Source organism: Heloderma suspectum, chromosome 1, assembly GCF_057233095.1.
Source record: "Heloderma suspectum isolate Gila_16-S chromosome 1, 16-S_ref, whole genome shotgun sequence".
NCBI classification, from domain to species: Eukaryota; Metazoa; Chordata; class Lepidosauria; order Squamata; family Helodermatidae; genus Heloderma; species Heloderma suspectum.
Window position 1 is genome coordinate 156,702,263 of NC_139458.1, and position 24,891 is coordinate 156,727,153.

A 24,891-nucleotide genomic window follows, 5' to 3' on the forward strand; every position below is an offset into this window, starting at 1 on the left:
GGGACAGCCGTCTGCTCTAGGCAATTGTCAAGTTCTGGGCCTGGTCTGGCTACCTGGCCTGCTCATCCTGAGCGTCAAGGGTCCAGTGGTTTGGGCTCACCATGTCTGTCCCTGTGCTGGACAATCTGCAGGGCTCTTGGCTCTCGGGGCAGGACATTACTTCTTGCAGTGAGTAATGTGGATCCAGGTGTGGTTGCCTTTCACCTTAATTGCTGTCGGGGTCACCAGTCGCACCTCATGCGGGCTGGTCCACCTGGGCTGCAGGGTATTCCTCCGCTGGACGGCCTTGACCTACATCTGGTCTCCTGGTAGCAACGAGTGTTTTGGGGCCGTCAGGAGCAGGCTGGCTCAAACCTTCTTTAACCTGTGGAAACAAATGCTGAAAACTTTTGATTAGAGCTCTGCAATATTCTTGCATCTGGTTATCAAGGTGGTTTAGATTGCATGCCACTGGGACGGCACTCCTGTTCTCATTGGCCTGTCTGTCAGAATTTAATGTGGGCTAAGTTCATTTCTTCCTGGGGCGGCCCTCATACTGAATAAGGCAAAGGGCTGCGCCTCTGGCCAGGGTAACTTATTTTGTTCACAGATCTTTGCTATTTTATTCAAAATGCCATTCTGCCTTTCTCGTGCCCCTGCTGACTGAGGGTGATAGGGGCAGTGAAAATGCTGTTCAATGGCTAGACTTTTGGCCACTACCTGGACCACTTGACCCTTAGGCATTTGGATGGAGTCCATTTACAGTGACAGGAAGCCCCCCCCCCCCCGGAAAACTGTGCACCCCCATTTATTTATTTATTTTATTGCATTTATATCCCGCCTTTTTTCTCCTCCAAGGAACCCAAGGCGGCGTGCATAATCCTCCTCCTCTCCATTTTATCCTCACAACAACAACCCCATGAGGTAGGTTGGGCTGACAGTCTGTGACTGACCCAAAGTCACCCAGTGAGCTTTCTATGGCCAAGTGGGGACTAGAACCCAGATCTCCCGGCTCTCAGTCCAACACTCTAACCACCAAAACACACTGGCTTTTTAATGGTTTCTTGCTGGTATGCCTCTGACAGGTTTCACAGCGGGAGGCTGTAAATTCACAAAGGGCTGTGACTCTTGGGGCATACCACACTTGCTCGATCATTTTGCCACCCCGCGTTTGGCTGTGTATGAGCCCATATGGGCTGCACGGACCATACATTCATGTTAACATACTTCTCCTCTTCATTTAAAACCAGATTTGGGGTCAGAGTCGGGGCCTCATCATCAGTTGTTTTGGATAGGGACACTCTCTCTTCATGTGACCTACTTGTCTTCACTGGAAACATTCTCTCTAAAAGATTTGAACAGGGAGTGGGACCGCGGTCTCCAGTTCCCTTTTCTCAAAACCTCGATGACTTTGCACTCATCCCCTAACTCCTCACCACCCTCTTCTGCAATTCCCTCTTCCTCCAAACTGAGCTATTTGTTACTGTAACTGCACTACTTGTAGGCTTAAATCTGCCCTTCTAGGTCTTCTCCTTTTTTGCATCTAAGCAGTGCTGTACAACTTCAGTGACTTCATCTAATTTCTTTCCCCTCTACCCTATGGCTACTTCTTTAAGGGTCTTTTGAATTGGGGGAGGGAGACCAGACACAATAGTGACAACTATTACTCTAGGGGCAGTTACTTTCAGGTCGTATATACCAGACCATCTTTCAAATGCTTTTATAATTTGATTTTGGAGATCTGCTGCTGTCTCTCCAGTTTTCCATTTTATGCCATATATTTCATCCCAATTACACGTGTCTGGGAACACCTTGTCAAATGTTGCCACTAGATTATCTAGGCGGGCTGTTATGGTGTTATGGTCTGCTGATGGGTCCTGCAGCCATTGTGACTGGGTTTGCAGCTTATTCCACTCTATTGGGCTAACAATTAAACGCATTAACTGATTGACATCAGCCCAACTAGATTTTAACAACTCACAACACAAAGGCATTCTTCTTTAAATTTTTCTGGGTCTTTCTGGGGATCAGGGAACTCTTTGACTAAGTTCCTGAAATCAAATGGGGACCATGGGGCACATAGTAACATTGTATTTTTCCCATCCCCAGAAGGCACTTGGCACATAGGACATTGAAGGTCCTCTGGCCTCTCTTGGTCCTGACCTGAATCAATGTAGTGGAGCCAGGCGGGGCCTGTATAGTGGTGACTGACTACTGGCATCAAAAAGAAAGTCTTCAGGAGTGTCATCAGTAAAGTCTTGTCTAGGAGCGCTCTGTTGTAACTTCTGACTAGAATTCTGAAGACTCTTAATTTCTGTTTCAAATAAGTGTTTACCAGTCTCTGCATACCAGTCATAATATATGTCCCACTGAGGCTGATTTATCCTTGAACCTCTAATTGGGTTCTGAAATACACAATGTTTTCTAATTTAAAACTGTCCTCAGTTGGGAACCGGGGTCTGCGGTCTCTTCTAATATCCCTATTCCACTTGTTTAACCATTTACAAGTCTTGGGACTATAATTGTCACCAGGAACCCCATTTCTGGTGATGGCACGGGAATCTTCTTACTTTGCCCTGACCCCATCTCCTCGGTAAACAGAGACTAATACACACCTCCCTCACCAATGCACTGGCTATCATTCCAGCTCACTGCCTGGATTGGCTAGTGGCTTTCACCGGGAGTCTTAGCTGGTGTAGGAACACAAAAGACAGACGAAACAAGACAAACAACCCCGTGCATTTCCCTGGGGCCCCCCTTTCCTGGTGGCAACTTCACCAAGTTGCTATGGTCTCTCCAGAGTCCATCCCATCTTAACAAGAGACTTCCAAGCCTCAGACGGAGATCACCAATAGTCCATCCTGGGCAGAACCATGTTACCACTGTGAATCTAGGCAAGAGACAAGGAGGACATACCTTTGTCTTTTAGGAATCTGACCCCTTTTTCAAATGGGTTCCCTCTTTTCCTGGGATGGCTGGAGCCGGGGTCCCACGAGACCTTGGCTGGCCACTTACCCCAAATGCCAGATTCTGGATGAGCCCCCAACTGTCGTGGTCAGCAGCTTAGCTGAACTTTCAAGGACCACACTAACACAGTCTGCACTTGCAAAAAGCTTTATTCAGGACGGAGCATCGAATCACAGCAATGGTTCACCTCAGACATCTGAGTGACACAGAACGGAAATTTCAACCCTCTGACATAGTTGATAAACAACATATGCTAAACCACATTCCTCCGTGCTCCCCCCTCCTGTATTTGCTATTCATCACTGCGGTTTCTCATATAAAGCAATAATGTGTTATGCTTCTCTACTTGAAGCCAAGATGTAAGTTCATAAAGTTTACGGTGACTGACAGGAAAACACTAGCTTAACCGCAAGCTCTATAGGAAACTACAGAAACCCACAAACTACATCCTGTTATTCTTCACCTCCTGTATTAAGCTAAGCCTTCAATAAGTATTCTTGCCTTGCATTCTTGCCGTAATCTTATTATGGCCACTAACTTAAAATGGAGTCTCTTTGGCCAAAGCTGAATGTCCATTACAGCCGTGATGGTACCAAACTGAAGTGGGCTCCCTTGGAAGTATTTGGACCTTCCCTGAAGTGAAGTGGGTTCTCTATAGCAAAATGAAGGGAAGCTGACTAGTCCTGAAGTTTTGGACTTGCTTTGTTGAGGATTGGGGCAAATGTCAAGGCCTCAATTCACAGCTTCAGAGCAGCCCCTGTTCTTGCTGTCAGCAGAGACTGTTCTGATGTTATGTACGTGGCAGCTATCAAAGGGGGAAAATAAAGGCTGCACCCCCCAAAATGTCTGGTGAAGTGAGGGGATGCCCACCACCCCCAGCAAGGGCACTATTGCCCAAATGTGTCTTGCATGGGGGGGGTGGAGTCTGCACCCCAAAAATACATGGAGGGGACCAGAGCAAGGTCTCTGTTGTCCCAACGGTTCTTAGCCTGGGTTGGACTCCCCGCCCCTGCCATGGAATTGGTGACTGATGTTAGTGCTTGTGTCTGTGAATGGAACCAGGTCCTTACTGTAAATAATAATGCACTGAAATAATAACTTCTGACTGTGTATCGATAATTTCCCCGGTGCTTGCTACAATCACTGGCTATGTGACTTGTTTTTTTGCTGTCCTTGCAATGCAGGGTTTATATATCGTAACTGCACAAGGGAAGGCTGGTCAGAAAAATATCCAAGACCGTATATTGCTTGTGGCTTAAATGCAGACAAGATTATTGCCCCTATAATGGAGTGGGAATGGAAGGTGAGTTCGCACGACCAGTATCGCTAAAGACAGACAGAACATTCCTATGTGTAGTAGAAGTGGTTTGAACACACATGTGCTTCATTTAGAAGTGTTTTCCCAACCTGGTACCCTCTAGATGTGTTGGACTACAAGACCCATGTTGATTGGGAATGATGGGAGTTGTGCTCCAACATGTCTGGAGAGCACCAGGTTGGGGAAGACTGGAGTAGAGTCTGGCCCAAACCTCTTCAGAGATGGGGGACCCTTAAAGATGTCCCGTCCCTGGAGGCTGATGGATTTGGATGGTTTCCTGATATGTCTGGGAGAGTTTCTTGCTGACCTGATGGCACCCAGACGTTCTCTCTGGCCTCATAAAATCGGACTTTCTCTTTGGCTCTCTGAAGAAATGGGTTCAGTGAAACATGCTGGACAAAATGGAGTGCAAATGGTGGATGGCTCAGGTTGAGTTCGACCAAACACAAGTAAGAGGCCATCTTAGGGTCTGCTCTGTGGTGGTGATCGTGGTGAAAAAAATCACACTTATTCGCTGCCATCAGATTTGTTCGATGCTGTCTAGTGGAGCTTTTCCATGTGGTTAAAGGACTTTCACAAGTTGGGTCAAGAGGAAGCCTGCTGAAAGCCTGCTGTGGCCAATTTGCAAAGTGCTTTGCAATTAAGGGAGCAATCCTATGCGTGTTTAGACAGAAAAGAAGTCCTAGAACTCCCAGCATTCCCCTGCCAACGTGTAAGATTTTTTTCAGACTAAAGATGCATAGGATTGCACCCTAAGCGTGCAGTCCTATGGAGATAGACATCAGCCTCTGAACTCGGAGGCTGATGCCTACCCAGTGCAGCGCAGCCAGAGCATGCAGGGAACACTCTCTTCCGTGCTCTGGCCACCCTGCATTTTCGATTAGATGAGTGATTTTGTGCACCTAACTGGGGCCGCGGGAGCGGGGGAAGCTGTGCAGCGCATAGGAAGCCTCATAAAGAGGCTTCCACAGTCTCCTCCCTGCCCCTGGGACCACCCCCTTTCCCCCCTCTCTGTGCTCTGTTCCCGAACGTGGAGAACAAGCCGGCATGGAAAGAACCATGCTGGCTACGAGGGGGAGGGGGAAGGGAAAGGGAGTGCGGTTTCTGGGAATTGAAAAATCCTATGGCCCTCTAGGCAGTGTCTAGTGGCCGTAGGATTGCTCCCTCAATCACTCATATCTGTTGTAGCTTAGGACACTATAGCTGTAACATAATCTGTTCCCATAGCCACTGGAGTTCAGTCTCATCAGCTTGGCATGGATGCTTTTTAGTTATGCAGCCTGAAGTTATGGACAAGATTCTTGGAGGAATGAGGCCTGCCATACATGTTCTGGAGCTCTGTTCATCATGCCTTATTAAATCTGCCAAGACAGGGCTGAGGGGTTGGGTCAAGGAGGTGATTAGTCCCTCACTGAGGGCAAGTGAGGTTTTACTACTTCTTAAACAGGTAGTAGTGAGACCCCTTCTAAAGAAATCATCACTTGACCCTGATTTGGACCATTATTGACCTGTCTCAAATCTTTCCTTTTGGGACAAGGTGTCAGGGTGGACACTGAGCCCATAGAATCCCAGAGTAGTTCTGATTAGGAGGAAGAGCAGTCGCTCCTGGGAGAGGAGCACGCCCCTTTTTCCCAGGGCCTGCAGCTGACAGAGATTCCTCCCACCAACATTCCTGGATTAGAAAGCAGTCCAGGGAGTGACCCAGCACAGATAGCAGACTTGGTGGATGCGCGGTGCAGATGCACAGAGCGGCGCCAAATGGAGGGCGCGGAAAGGAGGCGTAGTGCCCGGTTGGCTCTCAAAGAACGGTTGCGCCCAGAGGACCCAAGGGAAAAGGGGAGGGATTCTCCCTAGTCCTTATATTCAGGGGTCTGCCAGTAATTGCCTTTCCAACGGGGACCAACTGTTCCAACTTAGGGCATAGGGATGCTGCTGCTCAGATCTAGTTGCTACCTGTAGAGTTGTTAAGTTGTAAAAGAAGAATAAAGCTTTGAAAAGAATCCCTTTGTCTGTGTCTGGACTTGGCTACTGGATTAGACTGAGAGAGCCCTCCAAGGAGCCCTTGACACAAGGTTCTTGCACACTTGCTGGCCAGTCAGCTCCAGGTTTTCTTGGATGAAACTATTTAGATCAATTCCAATCTGGTTTCTGGCCCTTTTATGGGACTGAAACTGCCATCATCACCCTGGTGGATGACCTGCACCAGGAGACGGAAGGGACAGTGTGACCCTGTTTATTCTCCTGGACCACTCGGTGGCTTTTGATAACATTGCCCATAGTATCTTTCTGAGCCACCTTGCCAAGATGGGCTTAAGGAGTCCTTTTAGTTTTTAATAGTGGCTCCAGCCCTTTCTGGAGGGTAGGTCCCAGAAGGTGGTGCTGGGAGGGCTCTTGCTCCATCCAGTGGCCACAGGGTCCCACAGGGCCCATCCTGTCCCCCATGCTTTTTAACATCTATGTGAAATAGCTGGGTGAGATCGTTTGGAGAACTAGGCTGGGGTGTCAACAGTAATCTGATGATGCTCAGCTGTATCTCCCATTTCCATTGTCTCATACTTGGAAGGCAGAAGTGGAAGTTTGAAACCAGTGGCCGGGAGCAATGCTGGACTCAATGCAGGTGAACAACTGAAGTTAATTTAGACATGATAGAGGTACTGTTGGTTCTTGGAAGAGGGGTTTAGCCTGTTTTAGCTGGGGTCACACCTCCCCGAAGCAATATGTTTGCAGACTGGGTGGGCCCCTGGACCCATCCCAGCTTACGAGTGTACAGGTGACAGAAGTAGCCAGAAGTGCCTTTTACCTACTCCATCTGGTTGCCCAGCTGCTCCCCTTCCTGGAGAAATCAGATCTACCTTTGCTCGCTCATGCCCTAGTCAGTTCCATGTTGGATTTCTTTAATGAACTCTCCTTGCAGACAGTCCAGAAACTTCCATTGCTTCAGAGTGTTGCCACTAGACTTGTATCTGGGCTTGGCAAGACATACCACATTAGGTCAATGTTGTTCCAGCTGCACGGACTTCCACTTCATTTCTTTACCTGCTTTTAGGTGGGCATGGAAGTCTTCCATTTTGGCTGGCATTTTAAAATTAGAGACGGTGTGTTTGTTAACTGCTGTTCCTGGCATGTTTCATTGTGCTGCTTTATTTAGCATTTGAGCTTGGTTTTGTTACATTTGCATTTAAAAAAAAAATTCTATCCACCGTCCTGAGTGTGCCTTTGGCTAAGAAAGGCCGGCTATTAATACCCCAAATAAATAAATATCTTTTGTTTTGAGGACAGAGAATGTGTTCAAGTTTCCATCATGCTTACAATGTCTGTCTGTCTTCATCCTATGTGTGTTTATCTTTCCATGATTGGTGACTTGGGTCTTGGACAGACAGCAGGGTTTCAGCACAGCAGTACAGATAGGAAAAAGTGTTGTAAATAGCAGCACCTAGTGACAAAACAGAGTATTGCTCAGAGAACATCGCCCAGTATATCAGGGTAGCTTGTGGCCTTCCAGGTGGTTTGGCCTATAATAGATCAGGTAGCTTGTGGCCTTCCAGGTGGTTTGGCCTATAACTCCGATGATCCCTCACTATTGCCTATGCTGGCTAGGGCTGATGGGAGTTGTAGGCCAAAACATCTGGAGGATGTCACGTTGCCCACACCTGCAAAAAATGCTCCTTCAAAATGATAGCATAGCTGGCCCTGCCTCATCTGTTATACATGGCTGGCATTGCATTTAATTGAGTTTAAATACGACACTGACCAATTCCAACCCTGCATAGGTATGTTTCTGCATCACACCCTCCGTCAATGTTAAATCAGCCCTAAGGGTGCAGTCCTGTGCATATTTAGACATGCTGGCTTGGGGATGCTAGGAGCTGAAGGAGTTATTTCTGTCCAAATGTGCATAGGATTGCACCCTAATTCTGCCTGGGGAATGATTCCTGATCACTCTAGAAAACAAACAAACAAATGAATTCATGGTCGTGGTGCCAGCTTTAGAACAAACAACAGCACAGCACGTTCTGAAAAAAGCACGCTGCCCCCTTTTTTAAAGTCTGTGACTTAGGTGGATTTCTTGTGTGAACGCACCTCTGCCTAAACGAAGTGTTCCTGGATGTCTCTTTCCAGGTGTCTTATTTGATGAAGTTGGAGACTGTGTATACCGTTGGAACCAGTACTTCCCTGGTGGCGCTGACAATGGCCTTCGGCATTCTGGCTTCTTTCAGGTGAGGAAAACTTGCTCATGCCTTTCTTTGCATGTGTTTCCATTCCCAAGTTAATAATTCAATAACCTACATGGGCACCTTTGCATTCATTAAGTGAAATGAAGGCTTGGGATATTTTGAAAGGCCTCCCATTCAGTTATGTGGGGAAGGGGGAAATACTCTGTTTCCAAGGATTCCATTCACAGGAGGCTTTTATCGCACCATGACATGCAAAATATGTTCACTCTAGCCAGTGTTATTATTGGGCAATAATGTACCTCTGAGGCTATCTGAAGAACCACCTGCCTCGGCATGACCCTGCTCAGTTACTAAGATCCGTAGGAGAGGACCTTTGAAGACATCCTTCCTCAGGGAGGCCCGTTTGTCGGGTATGCATGAAAGGGCTTTCTCCTGTGTTGCTCCCAAACTCTGGAGTGTGCTCCCTCTGGAGCGGCAACTGGTCCTCACTCTCTGCATTCAGAAAGGGAGTCAATACACATAGTTTTAACATGGCTTTTTAATGGTTATGTTTTGAAGTTGTTTTTAATGTTTTACTATGTGTGCATTTGTTTCTTATTCTTGTCTTTTGAAGTCTTGTAAACTGCCTTGGTTGGGTGCAGAAAGGTGGTATATAAATGCAGTCTATCAATTAATCAGGTATATAGTACCTAAAAAAGAATTTTTAAATATATAAATTTAAAATCTTTGTTTTTAAAGCTTAAGTCACAGTTTTGGGGCTGGTGGGATGCCAGTGTGTTACAGGGGGGGACATTAGTTTCAGCTCCATTAAAACTGCATTGTTGTTAATAAAGGCTATTGAGGTCAATGAAGAAAGACGTGCCATTCCACCATCAAGAAGGCAGGCATATTCTAAAGCTCACCTGTGGCTTCCATAACAATGTGGCAAGCCTGGGAAAAGGAGAGCAAAAAAATCTGCTCTATCGTCATGCAAGCTTGGAAGCTGGCCTAGCTACTTCCATCCAGCTCCAAGGATTTGGAAGCCCAGAGGCAGCCACCTCCAGTTGACTTGACTTCCACAAGCATCAGATGTTTGGATTGCCATGTGGAAGTTAAGCTGTATGTGTGTGTGTGGCGGGGAGGGATTTTCTGTTGCTGGATTTGGTGCAGGGCAAGGGAGTTTCTAGAATGGATATATAGAGCCAGCGTGATCTAGTGGTTTAGAGTGTTGGACTAGGACTGGGGAGATCCAGATTCAAATTCCCACTCAGCCATAAAACTCACTGGGTGCCCTTGGTCAGCCCCTCTCTCTTGACTTGGCCTAACCTACCTCACAGGGTTGTTGTGAGAATAACATGAAGTGGAACCGTGTACGCTGTCTTGAGCTCATTGGTGGAGGATCAGGACATAAATGTGATAAGAAAAGAAGAAATTCTACCTGGGGGCAGGGAAATTATTTTTATGTGAATTTAGTAGGAGCTCAGTTTAGGTTGTCATGTTTATTTTAGGTTTTTCTGAGTTTATGCTGTAGCGTAGCCCATCCTAGGAGAGATCAGCATAAAAATCTATAATGATGATTATTTTAACATTTATTATTTCTTTGATTTGATTTTGTTGGTTTAACGAATGTAATACGTGTTGCCTTGTTTTAGGCAATGGAACTGGATCACGGTTGATGGGGTACTTAAGTTTTTATGCTGACTTGCGGGGGGGGGGCATAGCTCAGCACCAGAGCCTTGCATTCCAAAGTCCCAGGGTTGATCCCCAGCATCTCCAGTTCAAAGGTTCAAGGGGCAGGGCTGGGAAAGACCCTTGGCAGAGATTTTGGAGAAGACTGCTACTGGTCAGAGCAGATGAATACTGGGCCTGGTGGGCCTATAGTCTGACTTTGTTCAAAGCATCTTCAAATGGATATGGCTGATAAGATAATTGAGTGATTCCTGGTTTTAAAACCTGTGCAATGCTTTTCTCTTTGGGGAACAGAAGACTTCGCTGTACAAGGAATTATATCCATATGCAGCTCTTTGCCTCGTTCATTTTGCGAACGGTGGCAAACTTCATTAAAGATCCTGTACTGTCTGAGGACACCGATGATGATGTCTACTGTGAGTTACACATGGTAAGAAAGACCATCCAGCTCATTGCAGAATGAAAGAAAGCGAATTGAGGAAGAAATGGTATTTTCCTTTTTATCCCTGTAAGTTCGTTTTTGGCAGAAAGAACTTTTTCATTGCCACATCTTTGTGTAGCCTTATATAACTAGCCGGCTTTGTACTTTCCATGCCCTCTTGGTTACATGAAAGAGAAATCGATTTTGGAAAATGTGCTGGTTAAAACTTACCAAGATGATTTCATAGCCATTCTCTGGTGTGGGTATATGGACCCACATGGAGAAAAAAAGAGCACTGCACAAGATGTCATTGTTGAGACACACATGGGTCTGTCTTACTGCATTGCCAGAGTTCAGCTGATTCCACAAAACAAGTTTGAGGACGATGAGCACTTTTGATTTGTCTGCTCATCATCCAAATTCCACCTGTAGCCTGTCTGCATTTTCATCGTTGGTGGTCCCGATGGACTAGCAGGCTTGGCACAGGAGGCAATACTACCGTTGTACCAGTTAGCCATTAATCTGTACCCCTGCAACAGGAAATACCTCCTTTATAAGCTTCCTGTTTGTATGCTGATGTCACTGATTGGTGTGATGTGAGGAAGTGCTCTCACGAAAGGTTTTCACTCTACATTTGAAAGAGGCCTGGAAACTAGTGTGCGTCTCTTACCATGCCATGGTTCCCCATGTCCGTGACAATATGAATTTGTTCCTCATGTGGTCATCCCAGCCCATTCCCTAGAACTGTTAGCCTGAAGTAGAATGGCAAGTCCTTCACCTGGTAAGTAGGGCTGAAAGCCCAGCATCCCTGGAAAAATTTGAGGGGAAAGTGTCACACTGCCCTTCCCAATCCCTTGGCTTTGACACAGGAGATGCAACCCAATGTCATCTGTTAAAAGCTAATTCTCCATCTCCACCAGGAGTGAGCAACTCATGGCTAGGGATGTACGGATTGTGTTTTGTGGATTGTCAGGTGCCTTTTGTTCCATCGTCCGCCCATTGACAGACTTGGATTTTTTTTTGTTTCTAAATTTGCACAAATGCACATTTCTGCAAATTCACACATGCTAAAATGCATAAATTCCCTCCAAATGTGCATTTTCACACTTTACCTATGGGGGAATGCAGATTTTGGCTGTTTTTTTTTTTTTTTTTAAAGCACATTTTTTACAATGAAATTTGCACAAAATTCAGGAAAGTTAGAAAACCGGTCTGCAAGTCTGCGGAATCTGTTGAACAGGGGAAAACCAGAATCCGCAGGTCGATTTCATGAAAATCCAAACTCATTTGGTTCCTTTCAAGATTTGTCTGACATCCCTACTTATCTCCCTGCAGATGGTTTAGTCTACAACTCCCATCATCCCTAGCCAGCACAGGAAATTAATCATAGAATCATAGAATAGTAGGGTTGGAAGGGGCCTACAAGACCATCGAGTCCAACCCCCTGCTTAATGCAGGAATCCAAGTCAGAGCATCCCCGACAGATGGCTGTCCAGCCTCATCTTGAATGCCTTCAGTGTGGGAGAGCCCACTACCTCCCTAGGTAATTGGTTCCATTGCCGTATTGCTCTAACAGTCAGGAAGTTTTGTAATCAAGGTACATTATTCAAATCTTAGAGAGATTTCACAAAGGAATGACTATGACAATTTCGAACAGGTTCAGAGGAGGGCAACAAAGATGGTCAGGCATATGGAAAACAAGTCATATGAGGAGAGGTTGAAGGAACTAGGTATGTTAAGCCTGGAGGCACTGAGGTAGCAGAATGTATGTAGACTGATTAGGCAAAATGGGACAATACAGTTCCCTGTTCCATTCCTGCTTAAGACCCTGTGTATCATATTTATTCACCAATAATAAGTGTTTATAAACATGGATCATGGGTTGATATAGCTGATAGGCCTCAATAAGTGCTTCCAATAGTGAAGGAGACTCTGAAGCTGTAAAAGCGGCAGGGCCAGACCTAGATTTTAACAAATGTTGTAATTGCAAATATTGCCATTCAGCTGTAGCAGGCAAATTGTATTTGTCATGCAAAGCCAAGAATGACAAAAACTTATCATCAGCACCCACTAGTTGATCCAAGGTAAAAATCATCAGTATCTGTCCAAGTCTGCCACAAAAACATTTTCTTGCTCATTTTTAAATCTGGGTTTTCTGGGTTAGAGTGAATTTAGCATGAGAAAATGGATCAAATGATATGACATTATATACCCCACGTCTCTAAAAGACATAACTGTGGAAGGAACTCTATCCATTTTATTCTGCTGAGAACTTAATACCATCCATTTAGAAAGAGGATCCAGATAAGAAGATTCCCAACCTGACCGAGGTGGAGAATCTGATCTAAGTGGAAAAGACCAAATTTAGTACAGGTCAACAAATAGGCCCAATAATATAAGGCAAGATTTGGAAAGCCAAACCCATCTTCTTTAATTGGCATTTGCATCCTTTTCAAGGATATTTGTGGTGGGGAGGAACCAAAAAAATTACTAAACTGAGCATTGATTTTTTAAAAAATATTTGCCAGGAATAGAGGAATCCCATGTATAACATAAACAATCTGAGGTATAATATTTATCTTGAGTGTATTTACCTTGCCCCACCAACTCAGCTTTAAAGATGCCCATCTGTCTAAATCCCATGAGATCTCATTAATCAACTTATATTCAAATTGAGCTTGATCATTTGAGATATGGCTCTGGGAATAAGTATTCCCAAATAGGTAATAACATCTGGGCACCATCGAAATTGCCAGTTGGCTAATACACTACAAGATATACGTATTATCTCCAATTGGATCGGTTCAGACTTTGACCAGTTAAATTACCAAAAGTATCAATCAATTGCATCAAAGCCGAAACAGACGACAGGAGTTTTGAGAATAACAGTAAAAGATCATCAGCATAAAGAGTAACTTTAAATTCTAAACCATCATGCACAAAGCCATGAATAATACTATTCTGTCTAACAGCACAAGCCAGAAGTTCCAAACATAAAGCAAATATCAAAGGAGAAAGTGGACATTCCCGTTTGGAGCCTCTCCCAAGCTCAGGACTGTGAAAGCGAAGATGCCTCAGTAAAGGAGATAAAACATTTGTTATTTATAATCTCTTTCTGTTTCCCCAGAGCAGATGTAAGATGATCATGGTCTTCATTAACTTTTGTATCATGGCAAACTACATTTGGCTTCTTGTGGAAGGGCTCTATCTTCACACCCTCCTGGTTGTTTCTTTCTTCTCAGATAGAAAGTTCTTCCATTGGTTTGTAGCTCTGGGATGGGGTAAGCAGCATCTGTTTTGTTTTCAATCAAATCAAATGAGGCCCCATGACAAAACGTTGCAGTGTATCTCTGGTGTCTCCACTTACTCCTTCATTGTTTGTTCCCCTTCCCTTGTCTCCTGCACTATCACTGGCTTCTTTGCTTGTCTTCACTTTGCATGTCTCTTGCTTCCATTCCCACACCTCCAACTCTGTCTCCGGCTTCCTCTTCTTCACTTCCTGCACTTTCCTCCTCTTTGCTCTGTCACTTTTCTTGCCACTTTCCTCCCCTCCACTTCTCCTCTCATCCATTGTTCACCTCTTCCCCCCCCTTTTTTTCCCCACTCTCCTTAACCAGTTTTGAGTGGTTGGAGGTGAGGAGAAACAATTCACATGTCTGAGTCCCCAGCCTAGGGCTGAGGTAATGAAATGTTAAGAAGATGTTGAGTATGCATGTGCACTCCTCAGCGACAATTTTAAGGGGGTTCCCCCCCCCCTTTGGTGTGGTGGTGTTGATGTTAAAGGCTATGTACTTGTGAATACTTCAGAGTCTCACTGGGTATGCCTGAACCTCCCTTTTGTTTGGGGGTGTCCCCATTTTTCCTCCACGCTGATTGACACAGGACTCGTGAAGTTTGCTACTATCAATCAAAATATTCAGCAAGCTTGTAACCTCTTTTGTGTCCTATATGATTAAGGATCTATGAAAAAAAAATAAACCTGATTTCTCCATTCCAGGGACTCCCAATGTATTTGTAATTGCATGGGTCATAGCCAGACTATTACATGAAAATGTTGGGTAAGTCACATCACATTTCCATTAAATCTTTCCAAACTTAGGATGCATTACTGTTGCCTCAGTTATGTGGCCATCAAACCTTTGACAGCTGGTTTCAGATCATGGCAGTCCTATTTTCTTGTAATATTCAGACATTCTGAGATAAGAAGAGAATTCTGAGATTATTTTAGAAATATAAACTCTTAATAAACAATCAGTGCTTTCATTCCTTCTCCTGATTTTTGTTTTGTTTGTTTATTTCTACTTTTCTTTACCACCTATTAGCTGAAGCTCTGGGTTTTAGATCTATTTCCCTATGAAGACTCTTAATCAAGGACTCTTGAGAACTCTAGTTTTGTGACGTGACCAAGAATGCCCATTAAAGGATTCGTAGCACCCTTGCAAACATGCAAGGCCCATGGTCCTTTGTGGGGAATGTCATGGCAATTAACCTGGTTTCAAACCATTTTCAGATCTGTAGTGGAGATGTGACACATGTTCTGTTGCCGGCTACTTGTGACCATCAAGGCCTGGAACTTACTTTTATAATAAAATAAAATAGCCACTATTTTCATCTGAACACCACAGGAGCAGGACCTTTAAAGGCACCCAGTGGCTTCATTTGTACCGAACGATGAGCCAGGATTCTGGTGAGCTGTGTGTTCGTACATGCAGCTCATTCTCTCCCACTAGCACAGGTAGCAGGTCATCTGAACCTAGTTCAAATAAAACCACAACCAGGGCACTAGTTGAATGCTGCACAAAAAGTGAAGGAAATAATGATATAATTAGTAATACCAAAAAGGGGGTAAACAGACCAACACAGTATCAAAACTAATGTAGTGTGAACTCCACTAATTACAGTACAAGATAAACCAGTGGTGAGTGGCAGTGAGTTTATGAAGTCGTTATTCATGTCATTCTTATTCCAAATATCTTATGCTTATATTGGAACTGTGCAACCTTATATGGGGATTTATATTTTCTTATGCTATGTTTTAATGAAATTGTACACATGAAGTATTGATTTTCTGAAGAAGCTGTTTATGGCAAAACAGGATTGAAAGTGGATTCCTGTAATCTATCTACGTTTATAAACATCCAAGTCTGAGTTTTGTACTTTAATGTTTATATGTGTTGTCCTATGCCTTTGTAACCAGTATGCTTTACTCCTGGTTGGTTTATTTCGTAATTAGTGGAGTTCGCACTACATTAGTTTTGATACTGCATTGGTCTGTTTGCCCCTTTTTGGCGTTACTAATGATATAATTATTTCCTTCATTTTTGTGCAGCTGCATGCTTTTTAGCATTGATTTATTTGGTCCTAGTTCAAATAAGCCAGGATTCGTAAGCAAAGAACAAACCCAGGTTTATGATCCTGATTTCTAAAGGGAGCAGCAAGCCAGGATCCCAGGTTCAGATGACATGCTAGACCAGCCTTCCCCAACCTGGCACCCTCCAGATTTGTTGGACTACAACCCCCATAATTCCCAGCCAGCATGACCATTGGAGGGCACCAGGTTGGGGAAGGCTGCTCTAGATAAACAATTTCTGGTTTGTTGAGCCACTTGTCTAGCAGAGGAGTCAAGCAAGAGCAAATGGGCTGTAAACACCAGCACACAGCTTGTTTACTGCAAGTCAGGATTCCTCAGAGTCATGGCTTACTGTTTCATGGGAACAAGGCCAAGACCAGGAGCTCTCTGAACTCAGTTAAAGTTACAAGGCTGGGCAGCAGCTGTATCTGTACGGCCAAAGTTATTGTGATAACAAATTCCAAAAGCCAGCTGTGTTAGACGGTTGTAGCAAAAACAACAGAGAGTCTTGTGGTACCTGAAAGACTTTAAAATGTATTGTGCTGTTAGCTTTTAGATTATGATCGTTTCTCATCCACCAGGGAGAGGTTTTTGTTGTTGTTGCAAAGGTCACATCAAACCGAAATAGAAAAGTCTCTTGAAAAACAGGGAAGTAGTTTCGGAGCCTCAAGTCAAAAGCACAGAGACAGCTGTGTTGCTGCAGGCCTCTGAACTTTGTCTTCAGAGCACTGTTGGCATATAGTATCAGAAGTAAATCAGGACAGTCATATGCCAATTGTATATTGATAAAAAGAGAGTTGATAAAACCACATACTAGGAGAAGGAGCTGGAGGTTCTTGGGAGGAGGAGGAGGAGGAGGAGGAGGAGGAAGAAGCATACATGGAGTTGTTGTATTCTGTCCTCACAGCAATCCTGAATTTTAGAGTAAGCTGAGGAGGAGTGGTTGGCATCAAGGCTGAGAAGGGATTTGAGCCAGATCTCCCCAGTTTACGATTGTATCCATTAACCCATACTAGCAAAATATTCTAATAAAACAGAGGTGGGCAACTTGTGGCCTTCCAGATGTTTTGGCCTCCAACTCCCATCAGCCAGCCAATGGTGAAGGGTCATGGGAGTTGTAGGCCAAAACAGCTAGAGGGCCACAAATTGCCCACGCCTGTAATAAAGGTATTACACCATATGCATTTTACCATTTTTCTTATGGCCAGCTTAGCTGGCTGTGCTTTTATATCCCTGAACAACTCGCAGCTGAACATGGAATTGGTTCCCGTAAGAAGCTCTGGTGGATATAGCTCTGTCATTGGTGTTGGAGTTGGAGTGGTTTTTTCATACATGCAACTTAGCATGATGTTGGAGTCAGCACAGGGATGTGTGTCAGCTCTAGATATGCAGAGCAATAGAGTGACTCATGCTTAGGACCCCTTGCTTCTGATGTATCGTATGATTAGGTCAGGGGTGGGAAAGCTGAGGCCCTCCAAATGTTGTAGGACCACCAGTCCCATCATTTTTAACCATTGGACATACTGGCTGGGGCTGATGGGAGTTGGAGTCAAACAACATCTGGAGGAGCACAAATCCCATACCCCTGGATTAGGGCACTGCAGATTTATTAAACTCGTTTGAATCATGACTTTTCACTTGACAAAATGCAACAAAAACGTATTCTTGTGTTTCCCCTCTGTCTTGTACACACTTGAGTTTTCCCATAGTTACATGCACCTGGAATAATTTCCATATAATTTGCACAAACATGATGGATGCCAAGCCATACCTGCTGCAAAGCATGTTGCTCTGTGTTATTTTTCTTCTTCTTCTAAGACAGTAAGATTTTTCTAAAAAGATGTTCATCAGCAAGTACCATAAATGCTGCTAACCTCCATCAATCAGAAAACCATAACTTATTTTGCTGTCTTTACAGATGTTGGGATACTCATCTTTCATATGTCCGGTGGCTCATTCAAGGCCCTGTGGTGGTCTCTATTTTTGTAAGTCTCTATTTCACAGCTGATTTCAGAGATATTGGTTGAACTGAAGAGTAACCTCAACATATGTCTTTCAAAGGTGTGAATGTAATGCCAGCTTTGGCTTGCTTTTTCTTCAGATCAATTTCATTCTATTTCTTAATATCGTAAGAATTCTAATGAGCAAGCTGAGATGGCCAGACGGAAGAGGCAAGGATTCCAGTCAATACAAGTAAGTTAGCTTCTTTACTCAGCTGCAAAGCTATCTTTTGTTGTTGCTGTACTTAACTGCAAAGTTAAGTACAGCAACAACAAAAGATAGCGTCACACAAAGGTTCTACCTATTTGTCTGCCAGGACATGCACCTATGTGTCACAGTCCACTTGTCTCCTAAGCTGCCAATCACCCCACTCAAGTAACTGGACTCCAAACCTACCTGTACTTCTGTTTAAGAAACCCTGCTCACATGCTCATCTGTGTAGTCGCAACAGAACACAGAACTTGGTGCAGAGCTCTGAGCACTGGAAAAAGGAACCCCGTCCCTTGCTAGAAGGCTGAAAGCCAGGCCTGCATGTGCCATCTCAGGACAGCATAATAGTAGCGCATGAAAGCCATGGAAGGGTCTTTTGGAGAGGAAGGAGGGATGGAGTGGGGGGAAAAGAAGGCATGTGTTGTGTATAACTTCTGGATGCACCAGCAAAAATGTGTAGCAAAAGTGACAGAAGAGAGGCGAGTCTGCATTACTTCCTTCACATAGGAATTTATTTATTTATTTATTTATTTTTCCTGCAAGAAACCCAAGGTGGTTTACATAATCATCCTCCTCTCCATTTTTATCCTCGCAACAACCCTGTGAGGTAGGTTAGGATGCCACTGAAAAGGCTGAAATATAATCCTTGGCAAATTTTGCATTTGCTGAAGCAGGGCATAGGGCAGCATTCCTCAAGCTGATGCCTTCCAGATGTCTTGGACTACATCCCCCATAATCCCCAGGTATGCTGGCTGGGCATGATGGGGTTTGCAGTCCAATACCTCTGGAGGCCACCAGGTTGGGGAAGGCTGGCGTTGGGTCTGGCTAAATACTACTGAGGTCAATATTAAGCCTACCTCTTTCCTGATTTGTCCAGTTGTCTCTGTTCTTACTCCTAGGAGACTCGTTAAATCAACGCTCGTCCTCATCCCTCTCTTTGGAGTCCATTATATTATCTTTGCTTTTTTCCCTTTTGATACCACGAATGGCACCATGGAGATTCAGGCTCTGTTTGAAAAAGCCCTCGGATCTTTCCAGGTAATTTTATCTCTTGAAAGGTCTACATCTTCTTCAGATGAAAAGTTCCTGCCCTTCTTTCATGATCAAAGCAGAAATAGATGCACGTGCGTTGATTTTTTTTTCTTTCGTTCAGGGCTGGGTGTTTAGAACAAACATGTGATAGAATACAAAGGGATGTATAACTAAACATGGGGGGGGGGGGTTGCATGAAATACTCCAGCAATAAAACCACTGTCAGAATCACAAAGGCTAAGGTACTTCAGAGTCTATCACTTTTAAAAATGCACTTTCTAGTTAGGCATGATGTAACCTCTGCATTGAATTTCTCATTAGAGCAGCATCCCAAAGATCCCATTGTTCTTAAAGCACCTTACAGGACCAGTAGTATAACTAGGACATGTTCCATCTTGCCCCATTTTTTACTTTTCCTCTGATAATATCTAGGGATGTACGAGGATTTCGTACGAGTCCACAAATATCCAAACTTGCCGTGTCCGCAACCACAAACACGAACAGGAGGCATTTTTTCGAAAAAAGTTTGCACATTACCAAACTTGCAATTGCATTTGAAAAATGCATTTTTTTTAAATGTACACTTTGAACTGCATATTTTTCAAAAAAATGTGCTATTCGCACTTTATTCAGTGAGGGGGAAATGTGCACTTTTGAAAATATACACAGAAATGCACACTTTTCATATTCAAAATGTGCATTTGCCCCATTTGAACCAACTGAAAAACAGGTCATGAACAACAACTGGAGTGAGTCCAAACTGAGCTTCGAAGAGAAGAATGGGAAATTTTGGCAAGCTTGAAAATCCCTAGTTCTTCTGTTCCTAACAATATTCATGATGCAAGAAGAATATGTGTGAGTTTGGAAACACTACAGCTTTTAAAACAACCCGTTGGTTCAGCAAAATATATAATTTGAAGCCACTCACTGTGAGCCTTTCACAGTCCAATCGGATATTTGTCTACTCTGAAGTAAGCCCCACTGAGATTAATGGGACTTATTCCCAGGTACACGTGCATAGCTTTTCAGCCTTAGTCTTTCGAACCAACTAGGCTGATTTTCACAGCTGACAGCACACTCCGTACCTAGAAGGTCCATATATGATCTTATCCTGACATTCCATATTTATTCAGGATTGCCAATCTGCCATTTGCAATTGTGTACCTCATAATTAATAGGGGCTTGTTTTGTTTCAGGGCTTTGCTGTGGCTGTACTTTACTGTTTTCTTAATGGGGAGGTGAGTTTCCCACATACTGAAATTTACTAAAACTTAAGATACCTTTACCCCCCATCTCACCAGTCACTTTCCATCTCAGTCATCCCACACTTTCTTCTTATTCATATATTGCCTTCATAATGAGGGAATGTACATAACAAAGCTCCAAGCCCCTCTCCATGTTAGTATTGGGAAGTGATCCTAATGAACCATGAGATTAAGCAAATCTAGCAAGGGTTTCATGGATGGGGGGGCACTTTTGATTTAAGCAGAGCCTCCAACTTTTTTTAAGGTTCCTTAGTAGGGTTTCCACTTAGTGTGCTTGCTCTTCCATTTCCTGAATTGGAGATAAAGTGGTAGAAAAAAATGCACCAGCTAAATTTCTGTGTGTCAGGCTCCTGGTAAAGGATGAGCAAGAAAAAGGAGACAATCCTGGGGATGCTTCCAGAGGGAGGGCTCCTGGCGCTACCAGTGAGAAGGAATTGTGTATCTGTCCTGGGGAACATCTGGCTCAGGGGCCATGTGCAGACCTCTAGGCCTCTCAGTCTAACCTCTGGGTACTTTCCAAGCCACGGCTCCTCACTGGTACCATTCTGGGTTATTGAAATTATTTTCTCCATCCTGCTCTGTCCCCCAACTATGAACCTGATGGAGATAACCTTGCACAAGTTGGGGAAGGAGAACGCCTGGATGCAAATGTCTCCCCCCACCCCCCATCACATACATCACATTTGTAACTGCCATGGACTCCTGGAATGTGGACACCAGCAGGTTTCGACAGCGGTAATATGGGCCTTGATAGGAAAAAGGTTCCCCACTACTGATTTAGGGAAATGGCTAGAATTTAAAGTAAAGAGCCTGTAAATAAAAGGGATTGCCTACATTGGCCCACAGCACTGTCAATCAACACATCCAACGGAGTGGGTGGGATATTGCGCCATAGACATCTGCCACTGTTAGAGTGATTGTAAACGGATTATGAAGCGTATGTGCTGTTGCTCTGTCTTTTGGCCCACACAGCTGAACACTGAGCTGGGAGATTGGCTCATCTGTCAACTCCTTTGTGGCTTGGCTTTATAACCACTCTGAAACTTTTGTTTTAGGTCCAGCAGGAGATTCACAGAAAATGGCAGCAGTGGCATTTAAGGAAACATATCCATTCACATAAGCAACACAGCTCGTCATTTCAGAATGAAGTAAGTGGATTCACTCAGGTGCTGCAGCTGATGAAGCCCAGCCCTCAGGAGGAAAGGAGGCTCTCTGCCCCAAATCTGAGTTAAATGTAATGAGTCTAGCGCAGGCAGAAAAGTACTAATTGCTCACCCAGAGCTCACTGGAAAGCTCATTCTTGCCTCATCAGGCATTGTGATGAGGGATGTGAAAGCTAAATGTACCCCTTAATTGGCCTGCTTAGAGCCTAACTTTGTGTATGGCCTGAATATTAACACCTGAAGTATTTTGCAAAGAAGATGCATGAAGAAGATTCATTTCCTAATAATGGAAACGTATTCTGCTGCGCGTTGTCTTGCTTATTCTTCCTCCTCCACCATGCTAAGAAACCATTTTCTTTTTTGCTTCAACACAGCCGAATTTGAGTGCCAGATTAAAAGGCTTTTCTGCTTGTTTTGTTCTGTTGAATATCATGCTGCAGATAGTAGTTCGGGCAAGACATGACTCATGAGCTGCTTATGGTCCTTGGGGAAAACTTGTGTTGTCTGGAGATACTTGGTAGAATACAAGCTTTCATACAGCAACAGCAGTAAATATCCCTGGAGCATCAGATGACACCTGTAACCAACTGCGGGATCCAGCTAGGGACTGTGATCAGATTCAGCGCTGACACCTGGTCTTGCAGGTTTACTGCTTTGGATCTTGGAAACTTGGCTGCCATGATGACCAGGGGGCTCTTTCACCCCCCTACTTTCCAAAAGGACTGTCTCTTTCATACCTTGGCAATAGCTGTTTGTGCCTCTATAATCTAGAGGCTAGACTACTGTAAAGCTCTCTGTGAATGACCACCTTGATGTTCCTTCTGCTTGTTCAAGAAGGAAGTTAGCTTGCCTAGGGGCACCATTTCTGTTCTCCATCTTCTGCCCTGATTTCCTGTCGCCTTCTGGGTCTAATGTAAGGCACTGTTTTTGATCTATAAAGCCCTGAACAGCTTGGGACTTGCATACCTTACATCGTGAGTGGTGAACCTGTGGGCCTTGAGATGTTGGTGGACTACAGTTCCCATCTTCCCTGGCCATTGGCCATGCTGGCTGAGTGTAATGGGCCAGAAGTTACCCACCCCTGTCATACACAGACTTCCTTCCCCTTACACCCTGCCACAATCCCTTCAGTCAACGGAGAGTGTGCCCTCTTCACTATTCCATCTCTGTACCAAATCAGAACATCTTCTACACATGGAGTGGGATTCGTGGGAGCTGCCATTAACTGTGGAACACTCTTCTCTGGGACACTTGCCAAAACTTGAGTAATGTGGGATGTGTTGCAAGACCCATTTCAACCTCATGAGTGGGGGTTAATGTGTATTTTGTTATCTGCTTATAGCTTTTGATGCCTTATGTCTGTATAAGATGTTGTCAGACCCCATCAACTGCAGCCAGCATGACCAATGGTCAGGAACGATGGGAGTTGTAGTCCAACAATATCTGGAGGGTCAGCCCACCTCTGATTTAAGTAACTAAACATGGAACAGGGCAATAGCTTGGGCTGACACAGCTCCAACAGTATCCTGTGTCCAGGGCAAGTGGAATAACTCCAGGGGGGTGTTTCCACAAGTGATTTACGCCAAGACGGCTGGGTGTCGAGGTCATTAGGGATAGATGACGTCGTGGCCATGCAGCAGCCACCCTGGAGCTTATCAGCGGGAAAAAATGGATTTTCTGAGGCTGCTTAAAGTCTGATTCTTTTCCTTAAGTCAGGTTCTCCCTGGTATAGTTGTTGTATGCCCCAACCCTTGCATTTAGCTCGGGTATGCTAGCCCTGCCCAGGGGTGTGCCTTTCACCATGACCCCAGTCAAGGGGTGTTTCCTCCCATTGTGCTGAATGAGGCTTGCCCTCTGAATGCCCACAGAAATAACAGAAAAGCCCCTCAGTTGACATGGCACATTTTAAAGCCCAATTCCTTAAGTGCGATTAAGTGCAATTTCGAGGCTCTGATTCATTGCCTTAGGAAATAACTACTTCACGGCTTCCTTATAGAGATCCTGCGTGTTAAAATGGGGGCTGGTTTCCGTCTCTTTCCCACAAGAAACCCATTAGTGTCTCCTCAGAAGTAACTCCCATTGTGGTCAATGAGGTCCTGAGGGTTAAAATGGGGGGGTCTGTGTTCTCCCCCCCCTTTCCCAGCACAAGCATATGTGTGTCTACTCGGAAGTAACTCCCATTGTGCTCAATGAGGCTTGTTCCTGAACTGTAGGTGCATCTGGACTTTCAGTGGGAAGGAGAAAGGGGGGAGGCGGGACGGGGGAAGCCTCTCCTATTGGTTGAGCAGCCCCTGCCAGTCAGATGACGTTCACTCCAACCCCCACCCCCACCAGGAAGTATGTTCTGTGAAGTGATTTTTTCTGGTCCGGAGAATCTGCTCATGGAACCCTGCTCACAGAAAAGCCAATTCCTTTTTAAAAAATCCGGTACTCCTCCATTAGCTTCTCCTTCTGTTGTCGTGGAAACACGGCCCAGGACAGCTTCCAAGTATTAGGCTGCTGTATGCTTGTACCATTGCATCCAGCTCTGCTTTGGTAGCTGTCTGTTGAGAGAGGCCCCCAGCGAAACCGCTGCTATGATTAATCTGCACTCATCTGCATAATGCCTCTGTATTATATGATGCAATTGCAGGAGCCACACCTGACGGGAGGGAGGCTGCTGTAGATTTTCTTCATTTTGTCTTATGTGTGGCAGCTCCCAACACGAAACAAATGCGCTCTTCATCCTCCATGGCTGGCCCTAGCTAGCAGATGAGCTTCCAGCACGCTCCTTCCTCCTACCGTGCTCTGGCTGGAGCTTCTGGGCCTCTTCTCCCATTGCACACAGAGCCTACAGCCATGTTCTGCCCATAGAAGTACAATGTAATGCTGCATATTAGCAAGCAAGCAAAAAGGCACCTTGGGAGCTTTTTCATTTGCATGTGCAGATAAACCTTTTTTTCCCCATTTTACAAAAAAATCTCATGTGAGATTACTGTGTGTGGCATGCGTAAATGCTGTTAACATGTGAGGCTCCGAAGTGAAGCCACCAGACTGGAATACATTCAAGTTATATGACACTGTGTTATTGGGTCCCAACGGATCCTGGGAATTCCCAGTTCACTATAGAAAGTAACTGCCTCTCTTTTGGTGTTATTAACATTATTAGTTTTGTTCTGCCTGTTCATCATCCCCAGTAGCTGCTAGTCAGGAACAGGCCACACCCACTGGATTTTGATAGGGTTCTGTATTCCTGTGTGCCCTCCTGCATGGTACTCTGATGCATGCTACTGTCTCTTGTATAGTTTGGCTTTTGACCTGATTTTGTAAAAAATAAAATACAAATAAAAATTTATAATCATT

The 24,891-nt window shown here is 44.6% G+C and overlaps 1 protein-coding gene across 1 annotated transcript in view; it reads left to right on the top strand.

Moving 5' to 3' along the window:
- The window catches only part of SCTR (secretin receptor), a 31,323-nt gene extending 9,705 nt beyond the window's left edge, over positions 1–21,618 (top strand). Inside the window, exons 5-14 of the mRNA XM_084860492.1 lie at positions 4,131–4,249; positions 8,384–8,481; positions 10,402–10,537; positions 13,656–13,809; positions 14,526–14,586; positions 17,797–17,863; positions 17,980–18,071; positions 18,989–19,127; positions 20,318–20,359; positions 21,442–21,618. Of these exons, the coding sequence (XP_084716618.1) occupies positions 4,131–4,249; positions 8,384–8,481; positions 10,402–10,537; positions 13,656–13,809; positions 14,526–14,586; positions 17,797–17,863; positions 17,980–18,071; positions 18,989–19,127; positions 20,318–20,359; positions 21,442–21,618 (1,085 nt within the window). The remainder of the gene's footprint in view (positions 1–4,130; positions 4,250–8,383; positions 8,482–10,401; positions 10,538–13,655; positions 13,810–14,525; positions 14,587–17,796; positions 17,864–17,979; positions 18,072–18,988; positions 19,128–20,317; positions 20,360–21,441) is intronic.
- Positions 21,619–24,891: the final 3,273 nt, after the last annotated feature.